This window comes from Bombina bombina, chromosome 6, assembly GCF_027579735.1.
Source record: "Bombina bombina isolate aBomBom1 chromosome 6, aBomBom1.pri, whole genome shotgun sequence".
In the NCBI taxonomy this organism is placed as follows: domain Eukaryota; kingdom Metazoa; phylum Chordata; class Amphibia; order Anura; family Bombinatoridae; genus Bombina; species Bombina bombina.
This window is the reverse complement of record NC_069504.1, coordinates 387,642,180-387,659,947: the sequence shown is the minus strand read 5'-3', so window position 1 is coordinate 387,659,947 and position 17,768 is coordinate 387,642,180. Positions and strand designations below refer to the sequence as shown.

Genomic DNA, 17,768 nt, shown 5'->3' with positions numbered 1-17,768 from the left:
AGCCGGTTCCCAAGAACGTTCCGTGACTGGATAACCCTTCCAATGAATGAGATAATACAATTTCTTGCCACGTAGCTTGGAATCCAGAATATGGCTGATCTCAAACTCAGGGTGTCCATGCACAAATAGAGGTGGAGGTTTGGAAAAAGGCTTAGAATACCTGTTAGTCATCACAGGTTTCAAAAGAGAAACATGGAATACCGGATGGACTTTGAGAGACTTGGGTAAAGCCACCCGATAAGCAGTGGAACACACCTGACCCAGTATTCGGAAAGGACCCACGTATCGTGGTCCCAATTTGTTAGAAGGTTGTTTCAGGCGAAGAAAACGAGAGGAAATCCAAACTTTATCACCAGGGCGATATTTGGGAGCCTTCTTCCGTCGAAGGTCAGAAAAGAACTTGTAACGTCTAGAAGCTACAGAAAGAATACGATGTATTTTCCGCCAATGTCGAGTTAATCTTCGGGCTGTAAGATCAGAAGCAGGATTCACTGTGGAAGAAGTATGCAAAGGAAATGTTCTGGGCTGATATCCGTAAGCTGCATGAAAAGGAGAAGTCTGAAGGGAGGAATTGTACCGGGCATTATGAGCCAATTCAGCCAAAGGAAGGTAAGAAGTCCAGTTAGAGTGATAATGATCCACATAATGTCTAAGATATGTTTCAAGACACTGGTTTACCCTTTCAGTCTGGCCATTAGATTGTGGGTGGTGAGAAGTAGAGAGAGATATAGTAGTTCCAAAATGTTTACAAAGTGACCTCCAAAATCGAGAAACAAACTGTACCCCTCTATCTGAAACAATATCTAGAGGAAATCCATGGATTCTTACAATATGTGAAATAAAAAGTTCAGAGAGTCTTTTGGCAGATGGTAATCCTGGTAAGGGTACAAAATGGGCAGTCTTAGTGAACCTGTCGACCACCACCCAAATAGTATTGTTTCCAGCTGACAAGGGAAGGTCGGTAATGAAGTCCATGGATACATGAGTCCAAGGCTGATGAGGTATGGGCAATGGTTGGAGCAATCCTGAAGGAAGTTGGCGTGGAGTTTTGTTCATTGCACATTGTGTGCATACTGAGACGTAATCTTTCACATCTTGAGAGAGAGTAGGCCACCAGACATGCTGTTTGAGATTTCGAGTGGTAATACTGATGCCAGGATGTCCAGAAAGGGGACTATCATGAGCCCAAAATAAAATCTTGGAACGAAGGCGTTCAGGAACAAAGAGTAAACCATCGGGAGGTTTACAGGACAAAGGAAGATTCCTTTGAGCAGACTGTAAATCTTGTAACCAGGAAGTTGTTAACTGGGCTATGACTTCATGAGGTTTGAGAATGGTACCAGACTCAGGAACTGGGGTATCTTGAAATTGTCTGGAAAGGGCGTCTGCTTTAATATTTTTTGAACCAGGTATGTAAGACAAATTATAGTGAAACCGGGAGAAGAATAATGACCAGCGTGCTTGCCTGGAATTCAATCGTTTGGCTGTTTGGAGATAAAGAAGGTTCTTATGATCAGTGAGTATGGTAAATGGCAAAGAAGTACCTTCCAGCCAATGCCTCCATTCATCCAATGCCATTTTGATGGCAAGCAACTCTTTATTCCCTACGTCATAGTTAAATTCAGAAGGAGTGAATTTTTTTAGAGAAGAAAGCAACAGGATGAATCTTTCCAGTCTCCGGTATTCGTTGAGACAGAACAGCTCCAGCAGCAACAGAGGAAGCATCAACTTCCAGGATAAACTGAAAATCAGGATTCGGATGACGGAGAATAGGTGCTGAGGAAAAAGCTTCTTTGAGAGACTCAAAAGCTTCTATAGCCTTAGGAGGCCATTTTTTACAGTCTTGTCCTTTTCTAGTGAGAGAAGTAAGAGGAGAAGTAATAGTAAATAGTAAAACCTGGCGTCGAGACTGATACAAAGATTTATTAAGGCTTCTAAGGACTCTGGAAGTTCACGATACACCAATTCATCCTTGAGACGCTCAGAAAGACCTTTACGAAAAGCGGCTCTGAGTGCTCCCTGATTCCAAGTGGTTTCAGAGGCAAGGGTGCGGAACTCAATAGCGTATTGAGAAACTGGTTGATTACCTTGACGTAAATCCAGGAGAGTGGCTTCAGCAGCGGATGACCTTCCAGGTTTATCGAATACATTTGAAAACATAGATAGAAATGTATCAACATCCAAAAGTATAGGATCATTCTTTTCTAGCAAAGGTGATACCCAAGCCAAGGCTTTTCCTTTCATTAAGGAAATAAGAAATGTGATTCTAGAAGAGGGAGTAGCAAAAAGAGTAGGGCTATTCCGGAAATGAAGACGGCATTGATTCAGAAAGCCTCTACATTCTTCAGGATTCCCATCATATTTATCCGGAAGAGGTATCCTGGGACTTAGTTGTACCTGAGACTGATTGTTAGGAATCGAAGGAGGTAATGCCTCAATAGGATTAGGATTGGGATTAGGATTGGGAGGTGCAGTAGCAACCAAATTTTGTAATAGAGCAGTTATTTGATCAAGTTTAGTGTCCAGAGACTGCAAGTGAGTGGCATGAGATCCCAATAGCTGTCCCTGGTGAGCCACAGCCATGGATAATTCAGTGGGGTCCATTTTTATGGCCCGTTTGTAATGTCAGCCGCTTTGGAATCAGTCCGGGATGCAACCCAACTGCTAGCGTGAATTGAAAGCACACGCTAGCACACTGAGAAATATCCAGGACGTGACCCACTCAGGAAACAGATGAGAAAGATAACAAAAATAATTATTGTTCCAGTATGCAGGAAAGCCACAAAGGAAAAAACGTCCCTTTAAGTAGTTCAAAGAATATAAAGAAAATGCTCTTATTTGCAGCTTTGAAAAAAGGTCCTCTTTAGCAGGCTTGTAAAACAAAGGCAAAGTTCTCTTTTGCAGCTTGTAAAAGTAAAATGTCCCTTTAAGCAGGTTTATAACAAACAGAAAGGCAAAGTTCTCTTTTGCAGCTTGTAAAAGTAAATGTCCCTTTAAGCAGGTTTATAACAAACAGAAAGGCAAAGTTCTCTTTTGCAGCTTGTAAAAGTAAAATGTCCCTTTAAGCAGGTTTAAATTATCAAAGAAAAGGTTGTGGATTAAGGCAAAAGCAAGGTCAGGCAGGCAGAAGTCGGCATCCAAACAACAATAGAAGAATAAGACAAAAAGCAAGGTCAGGCAGGCAGAAGTCGGTATCCAAATATCAGCAAAAGGGTTAAGGCAAAAGGCAAGGTCAGGCAGGCAGAAGTCGGTATCCAAATATCAGCAAAAGGGTTAAGGCATGAGGCTTGGTCAGGCAGGCAGAAGTCGGTACACAAGAAAACAGAATTTGATAAGGTACTCACAAACTCCAAAGGGAACAAACAAACGGGCCCCGAGTAAGATCTCCCGCCGCGGTTTAAAGGCAGGAGCGGCAACGTCATCAGAGGGGTGTGTTGGAGGAAGCGTCACGTTGCTAAGCAACGTGACGTCATTCACTCAGAGAAGATCCGGGAGCCGCGGCGACACGGCAATGAACGGACAGAATCATGACAGTAGTTGTGTGCATGCGTTTATTTTAATTAATTTTGCAACATAGTATTGACACAATCAGAGCATGGAATATTGTATAAGAAAAGTTTAAAAGACAATTATTTCTAATCGAGCAACTGCTGTCCAAATTTTCTTTTCACCAACTGCGGCAATCTATATATTAGGGCATTATGAAACATTATTCATGTGCATAACGAACATGACGTAGAGAGTGGGTGGTTCCGCTCTCTATGTCGGCTAAGGAAAAGATCAGAAACTAATGCCGGGGGCAAGGCAAGGAGCGATAACGCTCAGTTAGTCCCATCTTAATTTATTAGAAAAGCTTTATAATTTAAAGAATTGAAAAGTTAGCTATTTAGTTAGTACATACTGTGGAAATAAAAATTTACTTTTAAAGTGCTATAAATTTACCATCACTTACACAACAATGGTTAATTACATAATATGCTTAAGTATAAACTTGGATGACATAAAACACTAGAACAATTACCAGCTAAAGATAATGTCTATCCTTATTAGATACCTGCCCAAAATAATTTGCTAATCCTTTCAGAGCTATAAATAGAATTCATCTGCATATAATTAAACAAACACAATAGTAATAGCACATCCAGTTTTATATAAAAGTCAACAGGGCATGACTCATCATAGAGAGAGAGATTTTATTAATCGGCTTACGTACATTTAAATGTAAAATTATCTTACTAGACCACGTTGTAGTAAACCATAATGTAAGTAACATTTTCCTTCTACAACTTTGTGTTTTTATTTTTAATGTTATTAGTTTTTTTGCTTTTTCATATATATTTTTTTTTATTTTATTGTTGAATGCTTTAATTCTAACACTAATTGTTGTAAACAAATGTGACATTTCCCTATTGTGACATTTAGTTTTAAGAATATTTCAATATTATATTTAAGAGTAATTTATCTAATGTTACTTTTTATAGTGTATGTTTATGAGAATCAAGATTAAAATGCTCAATTCCACCATCTTGTATCTTTTTCCTTTATTTGAATGTTTGTCCAAAACAGAAAATGTAACTTTCACTAGCTCTATTGTTAAAGGGCCACTAAACCCAAAATCTTTCTTTCATGATTCAGATAGAGAATAGAAATTTAAACAACATTACAATTTACTTCCATAATTTATTTTGCTTCATTTTTTAAATATCCTTATTTGAAGAAAAAGCAATGCACATGGTGAGCCAATCACATGATGCTTCTATGTGCAGCAACCAATCAGCCGCTAGTGAGCATATCTAGATATGCTTTTCATCAAAGAATATCAAGAGAATAAAACGAATTAGATATTATAAGTAAATTAGAAAGATGTTTAACATTGCATTCTCTTTCTAAATCATAAAAGAAAAAATGTGGGTGGCATGTCCCTTTAACTACTACTAGAAATTATTGTCAAGGGGAACACTCATTCTACCATTGTCAAATGTTTTTGTCATGTACTTTCTTAAAGCTACTAATGAACTTACCTCTAGTGAGAATTCTGATGTTTTGGTCATATAAATTATTAAAGGGACATAAAACCACACATTTTTCTTTCATGATAGACCACACAATTTTAAAAAAACTTTCTAATTTACTTCTATTATCAAATGTTATTTGTTTTCTTGTTATCCTTTGTTGAAAAGCAAGATGGTTAGCTCAGGAGTGTGCACATCTCTGCAGCACTACATGGCAGCAGTTTTACAACAGTTTTATACATTAGCAAGAGCACTAGATAACAGCACTATTTCCTGTCATGTAATGCGCTAATCATGTGCATCTCTTCAAAAAAGACTAACATAAGAACAAAGCAAATTTGATAATAGGCGTAAATTTGAAAGTTGTTTAAAATTGCATGCTCTATCTAAATCATGAAAGAACATTTTGAGTTTCATGTCCTTTTAAAAGGATGCTGGCCAGATGGTTCTAATCTGAGGTCTAATGTTTTGCGAATGTTGGCTTTACATATGATCTGTGTTCTGATGTTTTACTATGTAGTATTTGCCTGGGGGCTGGGGATTCAATCTTTTCTGAGGTTTTGAGTATGTAGGATTTGCCCAGGGAATGCAAAAGTCTGATGTTTTGGAATTTGTCAAGCACATGCATCTAATATGAAGTCTGATTGTATTGGTTTGCAGGGTATGCGTCAGACATTGATCTGATTTAAGGTAGAATGTTTGCAGAGAGGTTGGGTGATTAAGGAAAAAAACTCAATTAAATGTTGTAAAGATAAGAACTGTGGGGGACTTCAAGAATGCCTGTAATAAGCATAAGGCTATCCTACAAACTAATTAAGCTGGCACTTTCTAAAAATATGGGCAGACTTGATCGGCCTGTGGTTCCTATCTGCCATCAAAATGTATCTTCTATATAGAGATTGCCTGGAACATTCATCAACTTGTGGTCTAATGTTTCATATAGTAAAGGTTTACTGGGACATGTATCTCACCTGGTGCCTGATGTTTGGGTATGTAGGCTATTCCTAGGGAATGCTTCTTGCTATGGTTATTTAAGATGCCTAAGACATGCTTTCAATCTGAGGTATGATGTTTTGGGTATGAAGGATTTGCCTGGAACACGCATGTGATCCAATATTTTTGGTTTGTAGGATTTGACTTGGACATGCTTGCATTTGATGTGAGATTTAATGTTTTGAGTTGTAGGGTTTTACTTGGGACATGACTCTGATCTGTGGGTTTATATTTCGCATATGTTGGATATGTCTAGGTCATGCATTTAATAGGAGGTCCGATGTTTTGGAAATGTAGGATTTGCCTGGCACATGCATATGATGTAAAGTTGAATGTTTTGGGTATGTAGGATTTGCCGGGACATGCATCATATCTGTGGTCTAATTTAATTTTGCATATGTAGTATTTGCTGGGGACATGCATCTCATCTGTGGTCTAATGTTTTTTTCGTATGTAGGATTTGCTGGGGACATGTATCTCATCTGTGGTCTAATGTTCTTTCCGTATGTAGAATTTGCTGGGGACATGCATCTAATCTGTGGTACGATGTTTTAGGTATGTAGGCTTTCTTGGGACATGAATCTCATCTGCGGTCTAATGTCTTAGTTATGTAGGCTTTCCTGGGACATGCATCTCATCTTTGGTCTAATGTTTTTTTTGGTATGTAGGATTTGCTGGGGACATCCATCTAATCTTTGATATAATGTTTTGGGTATTTTGAATTTGCCTAAAACATCAATTTAATCTGAGGTTTAATGATTTGGATATGAAGGAATTGCAGAGATCCTGCATCTGATCTGGGGTCTAATGTTTTGAATATATACGGCTAGATTACGAGTTTTTGTCAGTAAGGCTGTGCGGGGCTAAAAAGCCTTTTTTTCTTACCGCTCACTTAAGCCAATGCTGGTAATACAAGTTTTCTTCAAGCCGGCGTTAGCCTCAGAAAAGTGAGCGTTGAGCAAAGTTTAGCTCCACATCTCACTGTAATACCAGCGCTGCTTACGGTAGCGGTAAGCTGGCAAAACCTGCTTGTGCACGATTTCCCCATAGGAAACAATGGGGCTGAGCTGGCTGAAAAAAAAACACCTGCAAAAAAGCAGCGTTCAGCTCCTAACGCAGTCCCTTTGTTTCCTATGGGGAAATGAATTTTATGTCTGCACCTAACACCCTAACATGAACCCCGAGTTTAAACACCCCTAATCTTACACTTATTAACCCCTAATCTGCTACCCCCGACATCGCCGGCACCTACATTATAATATTAACCCCTAATCTGCCGCTCCGGACACCGCCGCCACCTACATTATCCCTATGAACCCCTAATCTACTGCCCCCAACATCGCCGCAACTATATTAAATTTATTAACCCCTAATCTTCCGCTGCCAACGTCGCCGCTAATATAATAAATTTATTAACCCCTAAACCTAAGTCTAACCCTAACCCTAACACCCCCCTAACTTAAATATAATTTAAATACATCTAAATAAATTTACTACAATTAAATAAATTAATCCTATTTAAAACTAAATACTTACCGATAAAATAAACCCTAAGCTAGCTACAATATAACTAATAGTTACATTGTAGCTATTTTAGGATTTATTTTTATTTCACAGGCATCCAAGATGGCGTCCCTTCAATTCCGATTGGATGATAGAATCCTATCAGCCAATCGGAATTAAGGTAGGAAAAATCCTATTGGCTGATGCAATCAGCCAATAGGATTGAAGTTCAATCCTATTGGCTGATCCAATCAGCCAATAGGATTGAGCTCACATTCTATTGGCTGATTGGAACAGCCAATAGAATGCGAGATCAATCCTATTGGCTGATTGCATCAGATTTTTCCTACCTTAATTCCGATTGGCTGATAGGATTCTATCAGCCAATTGGAATTGAAGGGACGCCATCTTGGATGACGTCACTTAAAGGAACCTTCATTCTTTAGTCACCGTCGGATGGAAGAGGATGCTCCACGTCGGATGTCTTCAAGATGGACCCGCTCCGCTCCGGATGGAAGAAGATAGAAGATGCCGCCTGGATGAAGCCTTTTGCCAGTCTGGATGTCCTCTTCTGGCCGGATTGGATGAAGACTTCTGCCCCTCTGGACGTCCACTTGTGTCCGGCTGGGTGAAGATGGCTCAAGGTAGGGTAATCTTCAAGGGGGTAGTGTTAGGTTTTTTAAGGGGGGATTGGGTGGGTTTTAGAGTAGGGTTGGGTGTGTGGGCGGTGGGTTTTAATGTTGGGGGGGGTATTGTATTTTTTTTTACAGGTAAAAGAGCTGATTACTTTAGGGCAATGCCCCGCAAAAGGCCCTTTTAAGGGCTATTTGTAATTTAGTATAGGGTAGGGAATTTTATTATTTTGGGGGGCTTTTTTATTTTATTAGGGGGATTAGATTAGGTGTAATTAGTTTAAAAAAATTGTAATTCTTTTTTTATTTTCTGTAATTTAGTGTTTGTTTTTGTACTTTAGTTTATTTAATTTAATTGTATTTAATTGTAGTTAATTGTAGGTAATTTATTTAATTAATTTAATGATAGTGTAGTGTTAGGTGTAATGGTAATTTAGGTTAGGATTTATTTTACCGGTAAATTTGTACTTATTTTAACTAGGAAGTTATTAAAAAGTTAATAACTATTTAATAACTATTCTACCTAGTTAAAATAAATACAAAGTTGCCTGTAAAATAAATATAAATCCTAAGCTAGCTACAATGTAACTATTAGTTATATTGTAGCTAGCTTAGGGTTTATTTTATCGGTAAGTATTTAGTTTTAATTTATTTAATAGTAGTATTTCGTTTTATTTAAATTATATTTAAGTTAGGGGGTGTTAGGGTTAGGGTTAGACTTAGGTTTAGGGGTTAATAAATTTAATATAGTAGCGGCGACATTGGGGGCGGCAGATTAGGGGTTAATAAATGTAGGTAGGTGTCTGCGATGTTACGGACGGCAAATTAGGGGTTAATAAAATTTAACAAGTGTTTGCGAGGCGGGAGTGCGGTGATTTAGGGGGGTTATATTTATTACAGTGTCGGCGATGTCCGGTCAGCAGTAATCGTAATACCGGCATTAGGAAAATCCCATTAAAAAGATAGGATACGCAATTGACATAAGGGGATTTGCGGTATGCGAAAATCGCGGAAAAAAAGTGAGCGGTAGACTCCTGCCTGACTCTTAATACCAGCGGGCGTTAAAAAGCAGCGTTGGGACCCCTCAACGCTGCTTTTTAAGGCTAACGCAAGACTCGTAATCTATCCGATAATTTCTTAAATAGATTGCTGGGTGAATACATCTGATCAGAGGTCATATTTTATTAGCCACAAAACATTGTAAATAAAACAGTGTCTTTTTCATTTGATTTGCATTACAAATAGTGTTGACATCTGTCCTCCAGAAAAAAACTGGACAACCTATGATTGGGCACAAAGGTAGGTGGGGTCACAAAATAACCCCCAAAAGCTCTAATGTATCCCCTACTCTTAATATCACTATGTATAGTTTTTACAACTGAGCAGTCATTTTACCCCTTTACTGCTAATAACATACAGATTAACAATTTGACCTCTTTGGCTGCCAGTAACACACAAACAGAAGTGATTTGACCCCCTTGACTGTCCCTCACTTCTTTCTGCTCCATATTTGTAATGTGTTGGGGCCTAGAATGCATTTTACATTATGAAACACAAATGGATTGTCTGGTTGAATATTTAAATATTAACAAACAATTCCTCAATAAGGGTATCTAATGTTTTTGCACTGAGTTCTGGGAATCATATTTTGAAGAACCCTTAGGTAACTTGCACTGCCCATTCCCTTTATACTAGCTGTGCGTGTTTTAAAAGGATGCTACGCACCGCCATTCATTTTTGTAGCTACCCTAAACCTCAACGGTACCAGTTGCCCTTACTTTGTAAGATAGTGTTATTTTTACACACCCATTGCTCAGCAATGCAAGAATAGAAAAAAACAAAGGGGGAAGATGGAATAAAACAAAAATAGAGATTGGAATTGGTAGTTGAAGATGATGTTAAGGTTGGTGGTCAACTGTCTGCACCTCTGGCCAAAAGTCCACTCTTTATCTTTCTATATTTTATAATCTTTTAGCCTTAAATGTCTCAAAACCTTGTCTCCAGCTTTGATTGCTGAAAAATCAGAAACCTGGATACTGACATTTTGGTGGGCGACATGCAGATTGTGAGCTACTAGGTGGACCTTTCCTGCTTTATATCAAAGGTCAATTAAAAAACTGCACTGGTTTTTACAATAACTCTTAAAGGGATACTAAACCCATTTTTTTCTTTTATATTTCAGATAGAGCATGCAATTTTAAGCAACTTTCTAATTTAGTCCTATTATAATTTTTTCTTCTTTCTACATTTAGCCACCAATCAGCAAGCACAACCCAGGTGCAGAACAAAAAAATGGGCCAGCTCCTAAGCTTTTGCTTTTCAAATAAAGATAGCAAGAGAATGAAGAATAATTGATAATAGGACTAAATTAGAAAGTTGCTTAAAATGGCATGATCTATCTGAATTATGAAAGAAAGAAAATTGGGTTAAGTATCCCTTTAAGCAAAATATGAAGATTGTTATGAGAAAAGGTAACTTTACTAAATACCGAGCAGGAAAAAAAATCCAGCCTAGCCAGTTGTTACGGTAACTTAGAATAAGGAACGCATAAGTGTAGATTTTAAAAGGCAGCCACACTCTTGTTGCTAGTATTGGAAAGAGTGTTTACTTGAATATGGCTGCTATTAGGAGGCTCAGTATGCAACTCCTGCCAACACGAAAGAAGTAAGTGAATGTCTTAAATAATGTGTAATGTGCAAAATCCCAAAAATCCACAACCTTTTATTATTAGTATGGTTTGTACTGAGAATGTTGAAAAAAATAGATAATTTTTCTTTTCCATTGTCTGCCGTACCAGAATGCCTCTGAAACGTTCTGTATTCTGATTTAAAAAGGTTATACACAGAGAGATCAGGTTAAGTGTAGCATGCTACTTAGCTTCACAGTATGTACATGCATTTAGCTTGTTGTATATATGCAGTTGTACATTTGTATATGTGAATAGATGTTCTTATTTAAGTGTGTGTATTTAAGACTATGTGCATGTGTGTAAGTGTATGTGTATTTAATATTATGTGCATGTGTGTGAGAGTATGTGTGTATGTGTATTTAAGACTATGTGCATGTGTGTAAGTGTATGTGTGTTTGTGTATTTAAGACTATATGCATGTGTGTGAGTATATGTGTGTATGTGTATTTAAGACTATGTGCCTGTGTGTGAGTATATGTGTGTATGTGTATTTAATACTATGTGCATGTGTGTGAGTGTATGTGTGTATGTTTATTTAAGACTATGTGCATGTGTGTGAGTGTATGTGTGTATGTTTATTTAAGACTATGTGCATGTGTGTGAGTGTATGTGTGTATGGGTATTTAAGACTATATGCACGTGTGTGAGTGTACGTGTGTATGTATTTAAGACTATGTGCATGTGTGTGAGTGTATGTGTGTGAGTGTATGTGTATTTAAGACTATGTGCATATGTGTGAGTGTATGTGTGTATTTAAGACTTTATGCATGTGTGTGAGTATATGTGTGTATGTATTTAAGACTATGTGCATGTTTGTAAGTGTATGTGTGTATGTGTATTTAAGACTATATGCATGTGCGTGAGTATATATGTGTATGTATTTAAGACTATGTACATGTGTATGAGTGTATGTATTTAAGACTATGTGCATGTGTGTGAGTGTATGTGTATTTAAGACTATGTGCATGTGTGTGAGTGTATGTGTGTATGTGTATTTAAGACTATGTGCATGTGTGTGAGTATATGTGTGTATGTGTATTTAATACTATGTGCATGTGTGTGAGTGTATGTGTGTATGTGTATTTAAGACTATGTGCATGTGTGTGAGTGTATGTGTGTATGGGTATTTAAGACTATATGCACGTGTGTGAGTGTACGTGTGTATGTATTTAAGACTATGTGCATGTGTGTGAGTGTATGTGTGTGAGTGTATGTGTATTTAAGACTATGCTCATATGTGTGAGTGTATGTGTGTATGTGTATTTAAGACTTTATGCATGTGTGTGAGTATATATGTGTATGTATTTAAGACTATGTGCATGTTTGTAAGTGTATGTGTGTATGTGTATTTAAGACTATATGCATGTGCGTGAGTATATATGTGTATGTATTTAAGACTATGTGCATATATATGAGTGTATGTATTTAAGACTATGTGCATGTGTGTGAGTGTATGTGTATTTAAGACTATGTGCATGTGTGTGAGTGTATGTGTGTATGTGTATTTAAGACTATGTGCATGTGTGTGAGTGTGTGTGTATATATTTAAGACTATGTGTGTGTATGTGTATTTAAGACTATGTGCATGTGTGTGAGTGTATGTGTGTATGTGTATTAAAGACTATGTGCATGTGTGTGAGTGTGTGTGTATATATTTAAGACTATGTGTGTGTATGTGTATTTAACACTATGTGCATGTGTGTGAGTGTATGTGTGTATGTGTATTTAAGACTATGTGCATGTGTGTGAGTATATGTGTGTATGTGTATTTAATACTATGTGCATGTGTGTGAGTGTATGTGTGTATGTTTAAGACTATGTGTGTGTGTGTGTATTTAAGACTATGTGCATGTGTGTGAGTATATGTGTGTATGTGTATTTAAGACTATGTGCATGTGTGTGAGTGTGTGTGTATATATTTAAGACTATGTGTGTGTGTGTATTTAAGACTATGTGCATGTGTATGAGTGTATGTATTTAAGAATATGTGCATGTGTGTGAGTGTGTGTGTATATATTTAAGACTATGTGTGTGTATGTGTATTTAAGACTATGTGCATGTGTGTGAGTGTATGTGTTTTTAAGACTATATGTGTGAGACTATGGGGCATATTTATCAAGCTCCGATTGGAGCTTGATGCCCCGTGTTTCTGGCGAGCCTGCAGGCTCGCCAGAAACAGCAGTTATGAAGCAGCGGTCACAAAGACCGCTACTCCATAACATGTCCGCCTGCTCTGAGCAGGCGGACACACATCGCCGGAAATCAACCCGATCGAGTACGATCGGGTTGATTGACACCCCCCTGCTGGCGGCCGATTGGCCGCGAGTCAGCAGGGGGCGGCGTTGCACCAGCAGCTCTTGTGAGCTGCTGGTGCAATGCTGAATACAGCGAGCGTATTGCTCGCCGTATTCAGCGAGGTCTGGCGGACCTGATCCGCAGTGTCGGATCAGGTCCGCCAGACCATGATAAATAGGGGCCCATGTCTGTAATCTACCTTACTAATAATGTATGCAAAAAACTATTCTAACTATAGCTATGCCACTACATTTATATACAATATTAAAATGATATGCATTGTCATGTATAATATTTATTATTTTAAGTATTGTATATATTTCATTTTATTATTTTAAACATAACTATTTCTTCTGTTATGTGTGATCAGTCCACGGGTCATCATTACTTCTGGGATATAACTCCTCCCCAACAGGAAATGCAAGAGGATTCACCCAGCAGAGCTGCATATAGCTCCTCCCCTCTACGTCAGTCCCAGTCATTCTCTTGCACCCAACGACTAGATAGGATGTGTGAGAGGACTATGGTGATTATACTTAGTTTTTATGACTTCAATCAAAAGTTTGTTATTTTAAAATAGCACCGGAGCGTGTTATTACTTCTCTGGCAGAGTTTGAGGAAGAATCTGACAGAGATTTTTTACTATGATTTTAACCGGAGTCGTTAAGATCATATTGCTGTTCTCGACCATCTGAGGGAGGTAAAGGCTTCAGATCAGGGGACAGTGGGCAGATGAATCTGCATTGAGGTATGTGGCAGTTTTTATTTTCTGAATGGAATTGATGAGAAAAGCCTGCCATACCGTTAAAATGACATGTATGTATACACTTCAGTATTCTGGGGATGGTATTTCACCGGAACTACTGTGTTAAAGGTCACTAATCCTTTTAATAACTATTCTCATGTTAAACGTTTTTGCTGGAATGTAGAATCGTTTACATTGCTGAGGTACTGTGTGAATAAATATTTGGGCATTATTTTCCACTTGGCAGTTTTTTGCTTTAATTGTGACAGTTTCGTTTCTCTTCACTGCTGTGTGGGAGAGGGAGGGGCCGTTTTTGGCGCTCTTTGCTACGCATCAAAAAATTCCAGTCAGCTACTTTTATATTTCCTGCATGATCCGGTTCATCTCTGACAGATCTCAGGGGTCTTCAAACTTCTTTGAAGGGAGGTAAATTCTCTCAGCAGAGCTGTGAGAATTCTTATAGTGACTGTGTATAAAAAACGTTGTTTTGTTTTCTTATGTACAAATTTAATTAGTGTTGTTTTTTACTAATGGGAACAAACCTTTGCTAAAAGTTGTGTTGTTTTAAAGTTTGATGCAATAACTGTTTTTCAGTTCATTATTTCAACTGTCATTTAATCGTTAGTACCTCTTTGAGGCACAGTGCGTTTTTTTGCTAAAAAAGATTATAACCAAGTTGTAAGTTTTTTTGCTAGTGTGTTAAACATGTCTGACTCAGAGGAAGATATCTGTGTCATTTGTTCCAATGCCAAGGTGGAGCCCAATAGAAATTTATGTACTAACTGTATTGATGCTACTTTAAATAAAAGTCAATCTGTACAATGTGAACAAATTTCACCAAACAGCGAGGGGAGAGTTATGCCGACTAACTCGCCTCACGCGACAGTACCTGCATCTCCCGCCCGGGAGGTGCGTGATATTTTGGCGCCTAGTACATCTGGGCGGCCATTACAGATAACATTACAAGATATGGCTACTGTTATGACTGAAGTTTTGTCTAAATTACCTGAACTAAGAGGCAAGCGTGATCACTCTGGGGTGAGAACAGAGTGCGCTGACAATGCTAGGGCCATGTCTGATACTGCGTCACAGCTCGCAGAGCATGAGGACGGAGAGCTTCATTCTGTGGGTGACGGTTCTGATCCAAACAGATTGGACTCAGATATTTCAAATTTTAAATTTAAATTGGAGAACCTCCGTGTACTACTAGGGGAGGTCTTAGCAGCTCTCAACGATTGTAACACTGTTGCAATACCAGAGAAACTGTGTAGGTTGGATAAATACTTTGCGGTACCGGCGAGTACTGACGTTTTTCCTATACCTAAGAGACTAACTGAAATTGTTACTAAGGAGTGGGATAGACCCGGTGTGCCGTTCTCACCCCCTCCAATATTTAGAAAGATGTTTCCAATAGACGCCACCACTCGGGACTTATGGCAAACGGTCCCCAAGGTGGAGGGAGCAGTTTCTACTTTAGCTAAGCGTACCACTATCCCGGTGGAGGATAGCTGTGCTTTCTCAGATCCAATGGATAAAAAATTAGAGGGTTACCTTAAGAAAATGTTTGTTCAACAAGGTTTTATATTACAACCCCTTGCATGTATCGCGCCGATTACGGCTGCGGCAGCATTTTGGATTGAGTCGCTTGAAGAGAACCTTAGTTCCTCTACGCTAGACGACATTACGGACAGGCTTAGAGTCCTTAAACTAGCTAATTCTTTCATTTCGGAGGCCGTAGTACATTTAACCAAACTTACGGCTAAGAACTCAGGATTCGCCATACAGGCACGCAGGGCACTGTGGCTAAAATCCTGGTCAGCTGATGTTACTTCTAAGTCCAAATTACTTAATATACCTTTCAAGGGGCAGTCCTTATTCGGGCCCGGTTTGAAAGAAATTATCGCTGACATTACGGGAGGTAAGGGCCACGCCCTACCTCAAGACAAGGCCAAAGCTAAGGCTAGACAGTCTAATTTTCGTCCCTTTCGGAATTTCAAAACAGGAGCAGCATCAACCTCCACTGCACCAAAACAGGAAGGAGCTGTTGCTCGTTACAGGCAAGGCTGGAAGCCTAACCAGTCCTGGAACAAAAGCAAGCAGGCCAGGAAACCTGCTGCTGCCCCAAAGACAGCATGAACCGAGAGCCCCCGATCCGGGACCGGATCTAGTAGGGGGCAGACTCTCTCTCTTCGCCCAGGCCTGGGCAAGAGATGTTCAGGATCCCTGGGCACTAGAGATCATATCTCAGGGATACCTTCTAGACTTCAAATTATCTCCCCCAAGAGGGAGATTTCATCTGTCAAGGTTGTCAACAAACCAGATAAAGAAAGAAGCGTTTCTACGCTGCGTACAAGATCTGTTAACAATGGGAGTGATCCATCCGGTTCCGTGGTCGGAACAAGGACAAGGGTTCTACTCAAACCTGTTTGTGGTTCCCAAAAAAGAGGGAACTTTCAGGCCAATCTTAGATTTAAAGACTCTAAACAAATTCCTAAGAGTTCCATCGTTCAAAATGGAAACTATTCGGACAATCTTACCCATGATCCAAGAGGGTCAGTACATGACCACAGTGGATTTAAAGGATGCTTACCTTCACATACCGATCCACAAAGATCATCACCGGTATCTAAGGTTTGCCTTCTTAGACAGGCACTACCAGTTTGTAGCTCTTCCATTCGGATTGGCTACGGCTCCAAGAATCTTCACAAAGGTTCTGGGTGCCCTTCTAGCGGTACTAAGACCGCGAGGGATTTCGGTAGCTCCGTACCTAGACGACATTCTAATTCAAGCTTCAAGCTTTCAAACTGCCAAGTCTCATACAGAGTTAGTTCTGGCATTTCTAAGGTCGCATGGATGGAAAGTGAACGAAAAGAAGAGTTCTCTCTTTCCTCTCACAAGAGTTCCATTCTTGGGGACTCTTATAGATTCTGTAGAAATGAAGATTTACCTGACAGAAGACAGGTTAACAAAACTTCAAAATGCATGCCGCGTCCTTCATTCCATTCAACACCCGTCAGTAGCTCAATGCATGGAGGTGATCGGCTTAATGGTAGCGGCAATGGACATAGTACCTTTTGCACGCCTACACCTCAGACCGCTGCAATTATGCATGCTAAGTCAGTGGAATGGGGATTACTCAGATTTGTCCCCTACTCTGAATCTGAATCAAGAGACCAGAAATTCTCTTCTATGGTGGCTTCATCGGCCACACCTGTCCAGGGGAATGCCATTCAGCAGGCCAGACTGGACAATTGTAACAACAGACGCCAGCCTACTAGGTTGGGGCGCTGTCTGGAATTCTCTGAAGGCTCAGGGACTATGGAATCAGGAGGAGAGTCTCCTTCCAATAAACATTCTGGAATTGAGAGCAGTTCTCAATGCCCTTCTGGCTTGGCCCCAGTTAATAACTCGGGGGTTCATCAGGTTTCAGTCGGACAACATCACGACTGTAGCTTACATCAACCATCAGGGAGGGACAAGAAGCTCCCTAGCAATGATGGAAGTATCAAAGATAATTCGCTGGGCAGAGTCTCACTCTTGCCACCTGTCAGCAATCCACATCCCGGGAGTGGAGAACTGGGAGGCGGATTTCTTGAGTCGCCAGACTCTTCATCCGGGGGAGTGGGAACTTCATCCGGAGGTCTTTGCCCAAATACTTCGACGTTGGGGCAAACCAGAGATAGATCTCATGGCGTCTCGCCAGAACGCCAAACTTCCTCGCTACGGGTCCAGATCCAGGGATCCGGGAGCAGTTCTGATAGATGCTTTGACAGCACCTTGGAACTTCAGGATGGCTTATGTGTTTCCACCCTTCCCGCTGCTTCCTCGATTGATTGCCAAAATCAAACAGGAGAGAGCATCAGTAATTCTAATAGCACCTGCTTGGCCACGCAGGACTT

At 39.5% G+C, this 17,768-nt stretch overlaps 1 protein-coding gene across 2 annotated transcripts in view; it reads left to right on the top strand.

The window, feature by feature from the left end:
- The first annotated feature begins 10,716 nt into the window (after window positions 1–10,716).
- Window positions 10,717–17,768, top strand: part of ARHGEF37 (Rho guanine nucleotide exchange factor 37) — a 300,854-nt gene continuing 293,802 nt past the window's right edge. The window contains exon 1 of one of the 2 annotated variants that reach the window (XM_053717097.1): window positions 10,717–10,804. Coding sequence is in view for 1 of the 2 variants with exons in the window: in XM_053717094.1 (XP_053573069.1) it covers window positions 10,755–10,804 (50 nt within the window). In the remaining variant the exon portion in view is untranslated. The remainder of the gene's footprint in view (window positions 10,805–17,768) is intronic. The other variant, XM_053717094.1, reaches the window with a different exon arrangement.